This window comes from Pocillopora damicornis, chromosome 8 (assembly GCF_964200805.1).
Source record: "Pocillopora damicornis chromosome 8, jaPocDami1.2, whole genome shotgun sequence".
In the NCBI taxonomy this organism is placed as follows: Eukaryota; Metazoa; Cnidaria; class Anthozoa; order Scleractinia; family Pocilloporidae; genus Pocillopora; species Pocillopora damicornis.
Window position 1 is genome coordinate 18758685 of NC_142677.1, and position 10275 is coordinate 18768959.

Sequence of the window (10275 nt, forward strand, 5' to 3'; positions counted from 1 at the left end):
TTCCCTTTTTGCTTTTAAACAGCTACAGCACCCAAAGGATCACATCGACTTCTTTCCAGTAAGACTTCCATATAAAGGCCCAACATGATTACCGATCCTGTCCACAAGACTGAATGACAAGGAAACTGATTTTGTTCCAAGAATCCTGGCTATTTCCTCTCATAAATGATTTTTCTGATTGTTCTCCTTGAGTTTCCTTTTGTTTAAAAATTTCTGCTCTTATAGAGTTAAAATCTGCAAGAACAACTTCGTGGTTTAAGGTTAGAATGTTTGAGTTAATGGAAATTTCAATTATTTTCAATTTGTTTAAAATTATCATGGATCACAATTATTTGTCTTTTTCATTAAATTTACACTTTGAGGGGAACAATTTTTTAGTTTTAATTGTTTCATTTTCCAGTTATTATGATTTCTCTTTATTGATAAATACAATATTTATCTGCCAAATGTCTTTTGTGTTCTTGTATTTGTTGATCATAAAGAAACTTTCACCAATGGAGGCAGTTTTTCAGTTTGCAGTTTTAAAAGACATTTAAAAATGTATCTTTTTAAACAAGCTTAACTCTTTCTAATTTTTTCTAGATGATAAATAATTAATTTTCCCTACTTTCCCCTTTCTTTTTTAGCTTTTTAAGATCTTTAATGTAAAGTGCCATGGAAAATTAAAGGATTCGGCGCTATACAAATATTTTATTCCTTATTGAGAAGTTCTATCTCACTTCAAAAAGGCAAATTTAGAATCAGCGATTGACAGATGCTAAACAACACATTCTTCCTAATTAAATGCGCACACAACGTTCCCTCGCTCTCTCTCTCTCAGAGAAAAAAAAGCCTTTCTGCTCGATTGAAAAAAGAAAATCAACTCGGAAAGTATTTCTCTCATAGGTAACATCAATTTAAGATGTTCTTTTGAAAAAGTTATCATTGGAAAAATGAGTGTAAAGGGGCTAATCTTTGGGCCGTCGGCCAAGTTTCAAATATCGATTTTATAAGATTTCTCAAGATATAATTCACAATCTTATTCGTACAAAAATGACTCAAAATTTTTTTCTCTTTTTTTGTATTGTAATATGCTCATAGAGGTATTCCTTGGCACTATGACAGGATTTTTCTAGAGGGAGGGTAGTTTGTTAACTGAAATCGTTTAAGGACGCTTCATAGAGAGACTTGGGTTGTATATTTGTAACAAAATTTTCGTAATGATAACGGTTTCTTGTTCTTCAAGAATAAGGAAAAAAACGAGAATTTATTTGGTCCTCCAAAATCTATTTGGAAACAGGAAAGCACTCGCATCTTTTTCTCTTAAGCATCTAGTCTGCCTAAGAAGTTTTATTTGACGATGGCAGGGGCCCACATGAGCTCCTGACGATGGATAAATTTAATGAAACAGAAGTTGCTTTGGAGTAGAATTTCACCGTATAAAAGTAATTAACGTTCAATTCATACTGAAATAATCATCAGTTGATTTTTTAGGTTGATATATAGTTTGGTTCTTTTCGTTTTCAAACTACTGAAAGTTTTTAAATATGTATATTTTGTATGTGATTTCCCATTTGAGAAGATTCTAATTTAACATGGAATTACATGGATCTTTTCCGTTAGAATACACTATATCCAAAAGGCTTTGTGATTGTTATAAAAGTAAATCGTCGGAGTTGAAATATTTTCAGTAGTCTTTAATGTTTGAATTTTAAGAATATTTAGCTTAAATCTTACATGAACTTGTTTCGTTTGAAAACGACTTTTAACTGGTTTTAACAGCTCGATTTGTTTAAGCTAAGATTTTGTTCTCTACTGGAAAATGTAATAGAAAAATTTATCATTTTCTTTTCTCGTTATTTATCATTATTTCAAAAGTTTTGATTTTCCACCCCTGAGTTTTTCCTCGAGTTTGGCAACAATAAAAACAAGACAAGAAAAAAGTATGGTATTATCAGAATAATGAGTATTTTGGTGACGTTTTCTAAATTCTTGATGCAATGAATTTCTCTGAATTACAATCAAAACAATACTTTAAACAACTTACGATTAGCCGAGTTCTCATCTTTCTCTACATCTTTTATTCCAAATACCCAATCCTCTTTGAATCCATGTTTTTATCATCTTCTTTCGCCTCTGCAAGTCTAATTTAAAAAATTGATTAACGACATAAAACACACACCATTAGTTTTTCTAATTAGTAATGCTGGTCCTAATTTGAGTCTTTAAAGCCCAGCCTAGGAAACTATTCACAATGGCCGATTTAAAATACCTCCTTAGTTGATAAATTAAATCAAACTATCCTACATTTTTGGCTGTTGTTGAGTTAAAGGATTACTTGACAAGCAATAAGTGTTGCTCAAGGGTTCGTCAAAACTCTTCTGCAAAACTGGCCTCCCAAAAAAGGCGATCACTAATAACGACAACAGTACTTTTCAGGACATCCCTTGCTGAAGGATCACATTTAAAAGTCTCGAAAAACCTCAAGCTCAGAGTGCATACAAAATTACGCTGAAATAGTAAATCATCTTCAATATTTTCGACATTAAGTTAGTCATCTCCCCTATGAACATTTTCACGTGTAAATGTCTTGTAATTGATCTTAGACAATTGTGCGTTTCTTCAGCTAAACATTTCAGTTTGTCTACTGAAAATCTACTGATTTCTTTGGGAAAGGTTCTTTTTTTAATTTTAAAAACAGTTATACTTGATTTAAGCCTATTAACTTTAAATTCGAAACGCTAAACTGTTGCTGTGGTAGCTTGGTAGATCAGAGGGATGGAAGTATAACTTACGGGATAAAGAATAGCTATTTTATAGACATGCACTTCTTTGCATCATAACAGAAAGAATGGCACTGAGATTTATAGCGGAGCTCGCAGAGCGTAGCCCTATAATTATACAAAATGGTAGTAGTAACCCATCAAGCCGAAAAAAATTTGGACTTACGACCGTACGACAAGGTGCTACTTTTAACATGCGTGGTCAACTGTACCGCGGGCACGCCAACGCCACGGCTTTGTTCAGTAGTCCAGTGGTCAGTGCACTGGGCTCCGAGTCGGACGATCTAGGTTCTAGTCCTGGCCGGGGCACGGCGTTGTGCCCTTGAGACGTGTGGGAAAAAAAAATTCGAGCTCCGCTTTTAGGCTTGGCAAAATCTATATGTTAAGACGATCAGTACCGCCAGATGTTGAAAAACACTTTATTAGAACAGCTTAAAGATATAAATGATTAAAAACTACATTTACATGTACTTCTTTGTTTGCATTTTTTTATAATTTCTAGCTGATTAGTTTTAACTTTCAATGCAGAACAGTCTTAAATGTATAGAATATACAAAGTGGTTCGATGCGAAATAATAACTGACCTTGTTAGAATGTATCATTTTTACTTTCCTGCCTCTAATTGCCTGATTTCGAGCTGGTCTCTCATTCTATGCTTGACGCTATGCTGAAGAAAGAGAAAAGAAATGTATTGTTAAACCAAGCATACCCATCTAGAGATAAGAACTTAGATAATTGGGAATTTTAAAGATTAATTTATGGATCGAAAAAAAGAAATCAGAGCCACCATTTTGACCATTTTAATACCTTTAACAGAACGAAGGCAACACAAAATTATCTGAGAGTGACTTATTAGAAATTCTGCTGCAAAAGGTGGGGATCACCTTGCTAATTTGGACCATTTATAGTTGACCTTAAATCACATTATGGGTGTTTGACACGGTAAACCGTTTCCAGGGTAACTTCAATAAGGATTTTTCAGTATTTCTTTACGAACAATGACAAAGAATTTCTCGAAACTAATGTTGACTATCAACATATGCAGAGCAGCAGTATCGCTTCATCAAACTGTACTGTAAACCACCTTATTCAGACAGACATCGAAAAGATTAGAGAAGGAAGAAAACTAAGATATTTTTTTCTTTCATCAAATCAAAGTTACGCTGTTTAACGCAAACCAACCCCACAGGCTATAGATAATTTAATCAATAATAACAAACCTATTTAGATGCTAAGCTCGTCTTTTTCCTCCCTTGTATCTCTTCATTTCCAGATTTATGTTTTCATTCTATGCTTGACGCAGCCCTGGGAATAATAAATAACAAGAATAAGTGAACATTTTTCTATAGATAAGTACTCGTAATAACTGAAAAACATATATTGTTTTCGGAATTGGAAAATAAAAAAGAACGTATAATTTTTTATCAGATAAAACCCAAGAAATAATAAGTACTATGTTTCTTAAGCTCCTTTTAACACATCCAGTGCAGACAAAATTACCATATATTGTATATATATATTACCATATTTACCATACTACGAGCATTTCCTCTCTACAAGGCTTACATGCTCGGATTCGGTCAGGTTCGTAAACAACACCTAGAACTACGCTCCCTACTCTTTGCGATAAGTGTGTGGGTTCTTTAACGTCCCCTACTAACTAGTACCGAGAAGATGCAGGAGATGGGGCCTACGGCTTTTCGTTCTTATCCGAGAAGTCTAGAATGTCTAACCGCTGGCAGATGTCATAGCAAAGGCAACACATTCTCCTCAGTTATTTTAAGACCCTGAGTCTGGGTTCGGCCTGGGTCTTGAACCCCGACGTTCCGCACGGTAGTCCGGCGCTCATCCTCATGAGCTAACCAGGCGGCGGTTATTATATCAATTATATCAAAATTAAGAAAAATAAGAAGAAAATCTGTATAATTATAGCGGCTACAATAAGCACGTTAGATGGACTTTTATGTACGAAGACCTTTACGTATTTCTTGGACACCTCTTTTTTACTATCAAAAGAAACAAACTGATCAATTCATCAAACAAAAAGCGCAATAAACTAAAAGAGAAAATCACTTTTTTTACACTAAAAAGTTATTTATTGCAGCCCGTTTAGTCCAGTGTTAAGCGTTCATAGCAGACTAGACGCATAAGTACAGATACTTTTAAAATTCTTCATGAAAAATTGACTTACTAACCATTTTAAAAGTTTTCCATTTTCACTTTCCCCTCTAGAATTAGATTTTCTTATTCTGTCTCGATGTTTTCCTAAGGAGAGAACTAACATATATCGAAGATATAGTTTGATTTCTAACACATGTGTACACTTCTTTAACTTTCAATATCCAGAAGTGATTGGATGTTACTTCTGCCTTTTATGTCCATATCTCATCCAGCAAACAGGTAAAGATTTAATTCAAACTTAGCAGGTAGAAGTTGTTTTATCTCGGTCTGACACCAAATTCTCGAACTAAGTAGGGGAAAATAATCAATCAGATATTGGGAGTTTACAGGTTAAGTAAGTCTATCAGTTTACTTTCAGCGATGAAGATCGATGTTTAGCTCGAAAGAAGTTAAGAAATCATAAGTTTACCATTTTAAAGTAAACTAACATTACAATTCAACATCCGCTGAGAAGGTGAAAAGCGATTCGAGAGAAAAGCCAATCCCTGAACACTAAACTAACCCTAACTCCCATAGAAACTGGAGCATAGTTTGGTATCTATGGCACAAAGATTCTAGGAGCCTCGCTTCTTCTTCTAACCTGACATAACAATCAACTCAGATGAAAGAGAATCCGAAAAGCGCTCTAGATACTAATGTTAAGATCGAATGAAAGAGAAGCTTAAAAATTCGCGAGATGATAACGTAGCAATTAAATGAAAGATCTCAACTGGTTAACTTTAGTCAAAAAGAGAACTATCGACCGATATGTTTTTGTATTTTTGTTTACAAATGCCTGAACAACCTCACGGAGCTTGATTTGGTTTTAAATCATTTAGAAATAGACATGATTACAATACTAGAAACAAACAAAACCTTGCATTTGAATTATCTAAGACAAGCTGAGGTTTTTTCAAAATTGTCCCACACTGTGGAAAGGACTGGAACACCATCGACTTGGAAACCAGAAACGCTGACAACCTCATTGCCTTTAAGAAATCAATTGTTAAGATTTTTCTCAGCATTATATTTTTCTATTTCGCGTATACCTTTGTTATATTTTACAATCTTTTATATACAGTATTAGATATCCTCATTATTTATTTATTTATCAAAAGGACGTAAAGACAGCAGAGTGGCAATAATTCTTAATAAAGAGACCACAACTTTTAGTTTGCAAGACATGTTTCGACATTCTTATGTCATCTTCAGTTGTAAATGCGATTTTAACGGTTGTACATTTGAATTTATATGAAATTACATTACAAATTACGTCATATTGTTTACGTACGATTTGAATATTAAATACGAAAAGACGTGACAAAGCACGCGCTAGATGGGGAAAGAAGGAGAAAAGAAAAATAATGATAATAATAAGAAAAATTATTATGATAACAGAATCAAAAGGAAAGAGACAGCTCTAGATGCTTCAATTGCTGATTAAGGATGGGTTTGTCCCACTTAATATGCAATGCCTCTTTGATCTTAATTTCGTATTTCGAAGCGGCAGAATCTAAAATGGTGAAACATTCTGTACCACAAGAGTCGAGACAGGCCTTTGATGATTGTAGGTGCTTGTAAATGTGTGAAGTTTTTTCAGACAAGAGATGCTCACGAACCCGTGTACAGATGTGGCGAGTGGTCTCACCAATATAACTGGCATTACAGCCAGCACACGAAAATTTATAAACGACACGCGAACGTAGACCTGGTGGTACTGAATCTTTCACACTGAACAAGTTTCTGAGCTTAAACGTATTGAAGACTAACTTAATATCTAAATCAGGTCTACAATAACGTTTCAGTAGTTGCCTTAACTTGGTTTGAGCGATGTCAGAAAACCGCCCAACATAAGGAAGTTTAAAATAATGCGAAGAAGGTTTTCCGGAGTTTAATGTGGCGTTATGCGTGGGAGAAGGATTATAGCTCTTGGCCAGATGCCTGGAGATAATCCTGTCTATGACGCTGGAAGGGAAACAATTTTTCCGTAGCAAGAAAATAAGTTTTTGTACATCCTTGTGGAAACCAACCCAGGAATTATTGATCTTATATACTCTGTCAACCAAAGTTCTTATTAAACCTAATTTGTACATCATAGGAGTGAAGCTAAAATAATTCGTCAGAAGACCAGTAAACGTCTTCTTGCGGTAGACGCTAGTAATTATGGATGGATTACTGTTGTCAATCAATATGTCTAAGAACGATAATTTCTCATTAATTTCCTTTTCCATTGTGAAGCGAATACTAGGGTGTCTGGTGTTTAAATAATCAAAGAACAATACCGCGTCCTTCTCATTATTGAACAAACAGAAGGTGTCATCGACATAGCGTCTGTAGAAAACAACTTCAGATAATGAATAGTTGTCTAACCAGGTTTTTTCATGATGTCCCATAAAGAGATTTGCAAGTACTGGAGCAAGTGGGGACCCCATGGCAACTCCATCTATCTGATCGTAAAACACTCCCTCAAACAGAAAACCGGTTTCAGTTGTCGCAAAGGCAAAAAGCCTTCTTAGGTCAGCGGCGTTTATCTTAAGACCAGGGTTACCTTGATAAATATACCTAATCGCAATATCTATGCACTCATCGAGAGGTATACTAGTGAATAAGCTCTCGACATCGAAAGATACCATGAATTTCCCTGAGGTAGATAATCGGTTGATCTCATGTACAAAAGAGAACGTGTCGCGGACGTTGTATTCGTGTGGGACATGTGGCTCGAGAAGATTACAAAGGAATTTAGATAAATTGTAATTGTAGGTACCTATTGAAGATACTATTGGTCGAAAGGGAGGTGTTTCATTAGGTCGTCTAGCCTTGTGCATCTTAGGTAGCCCATAAAACCTGGCTGGTTGAGAACCAACTGGGTAGATTCTCTCATAGGTATTTTTGTCTAAGTGGCCCTTACTTTTAAGTGTTCTCAAAAAACGTTGTAATTTACCTTCCCTTTGTAATGTTGGATTACTACGAACAGGGTATTTTATCTATTATCAGTGACACTTCCAAGTTTAAGGTTAATGATAAAGATCCAACATTACAAAGGGAAGGTAAATTACAACGTTTTTTGAGAACACTTAAAAGTAAGGGCCACTTAGACAAAAATACCTATGAGAGAATCTACCCAGTTGGTTCTCAACCAGCCAGGTTTTATGGGCTACCTAAGATGCACAAGGCTAGACGACCTAATGAAACACCTCCCTTTCGACCAATAGTATCTTCAATAGGTACCTACAATTACAATTTATCTAAATTCCTTTGTAATCTTCTCGAGCCACATGTCCCACACGAATACAACGTCCGCGACACGTTCTCTTTTGTACATGAGATCAACCGATTATCTACCTCAGGGAAATTCATGGTATCTTTCGATGTCGAGAGCTTATTCACTAGTATACCTCTCGATGAGTGCATAGATATTGCGATTAGGTATATTTATCAAGGTAACCCTGGTCTTAAGATAAACGCCGCTGACCTAAGAAGGCTTTTTGCCTTTGCGACAACTGAAACCGGTTTTCTGTTTGAGGGAGTGTTTTACGATCAGATAGATGGAGTTGCCATGGGGTCCCCACTTGCTCCAGTACTTGCAAATCTCTTTATGGGACATCATGAAAAAACCTGGTTAGACAACTATTCATTATCTGAAGTTGTTTTCTACAGACGCTATGTCGATGACACCTTCTGTTTGTTCAATAATGAGAAGGACGCGGTATTGTTCTTTGATTATTTAAACACCAGACACCCTAGTATTCGCTTCACAATGGAAAAGGAAATTAATGAGAAATTATCGTTCTTAGACATATTGATTGACAACAGTAATCCATCCATAATTACTAGCGTCTACCGCAAGAAGACGTTTACTGGTCTTCTGACGAATTATTTTAGCTTCACTCCTATGATGTACAAATTAGGTTTAATAAGAACTTTGGTTGACAGAGTATATAAGATCAATAATTCCTGGGTTGGTTTCCACAAGGATGTACAAAAACTTATTTTCTTGCTACGGAAAAATTGTTTCCCTTCCAGCGTCATAGACAGGATTATCTCCAGGCATCTGGCCAAGAGCTATAATCCTTCTCCCACGCATAACGCCACATTAAACTCCGGAAAACCTTCTTCGCATTATTTTAAACTTCCTTATGTTGGGCGGTTTTCTGACATCGCTCAAACCAAGTTAAGGCAACTACTGAAACGTTATTGTAGACCTGATTTAGATATTAAGTTAGTCTTCAATACGTTTAAGCTCAGAAACTTGTTCAGTGTGAAAGATTCAGTACCACCAGGTCTACGTTCGCGTGTCGTTTATAAATTTTCGTGTGCTGGCTGTAATGCCAGTTATATTGGTGAGACCACTCGCCACATCTGTACACGGGTTCGTGAGCATCTCTTGTCTGAAAAAACTTCACACATTTACAAGCACCTACAATCATCAAAGGCCTGTCTCGACTCTTGTGGTACAGAATGTTTCACCATTTTAGATTCTGCCGCTTCGAAATACGAAATTAAGATCAAAGAGGCATTGCATATTAAGTGGGACAAACCCATCCTTAATCAGCAATTGAAGCATCTAGAGCTGTCTCTTTCCTTTTGATTCTGTTATCATAATAATTTTTCTTATTATTATCATTATTTTTCTTTTCTCCTTCTTTCCCCATCTAGCGCGTGCTTTGTCACGTCTTTTCGTATTTAATATTCAAATCGTACGTAAACAATATGACGTAATTTGTAATGTAATTTCATATAAATTCAAATGTACAACCGTTAAAATCGCATTTACAACTGAAGATGACATAAGAATGTCGAAACATGTCTTGCAAACTAAAAGTTGTGGTCTCTTTATTAAGAATTATTTATTTATATTTTTGACATTTAGACAGGACCTCCCAGAAAATCATGTTTGTATGAGTGGAGCATCCTCATTAAAGATCATTTAAGATGTAAGGTGATCCCTAAAGTACGCCAGATAGTAACGTAACTATCCGATGAAATAAAATCCAAAAAGTGCGCGATTTACTTACACAACATTCGAATAAAAGAGAAGCCTAAAGATGTGCCTAATACACACGGAGCAATCGTTCGTACGCTAATCCTAGAAGTGTGCGAAATACTAACAAAGCAATCCAAAAAAAATCTTAACAATCTAACTTAACAATCAAGTGTAAGTTGATCCAAAACGTGCGCCATATACTAACGTAACAATCCCAGGAGAGAAAATCCTATAAGTGCTTTAGACACTAATTTAACAATCCGATGAAAGAGAATTCTAAAAGTGCATAAGATACTCGCTTAACAATCGAATGAAAGAATCCTAATAGCGCCGGCGTAAGTTACTAACATAACAAACAGATGTAAAACA

At 35.4% G+C, this 10275-nt stretch overlaps 2 protein-coding genes across 2 annotated transcripts; one reads left to right on the forward strand and one right to left on the reverse strand.

Annotated features, from left to right (window-relative positions):
- Positions 1-6253: 6253 nt before the first annotated feature.
- LOC149041704 (uncharacterized) lies at positions 6254-7779 on the reverse strand. The gene has a single exon (XM_089214005.1). It carries the CDS (start codon positions 7745-7747, stop codon positions 6323-6325), a length of 1425 nt encoding a protein of 474 aa, XP_089070131.1. The 5' UTR covers positions 7748-7779; the 3' UTR covers positions 6254-6322.
- Positions 7780-8046: 267 nt separating this feature from the next.
- LOC149041705 (uncharacterized) lies at positions 8047-9556 on the forward strand. Its single transcript, XM_089214006.1, has one exon. The coding sequence runs from the start codon at positions 8086-8088 to the stop codon at positions 9508-9510; it is 1425 nt and encodes a 474-aa protein (XP_089070132.1). The 5' UTR covers positions 8047-8085; the 3' UTR covers positions 9511-9556.
- Positions 9557-10275: the final 719 nt, after the last annotated feature.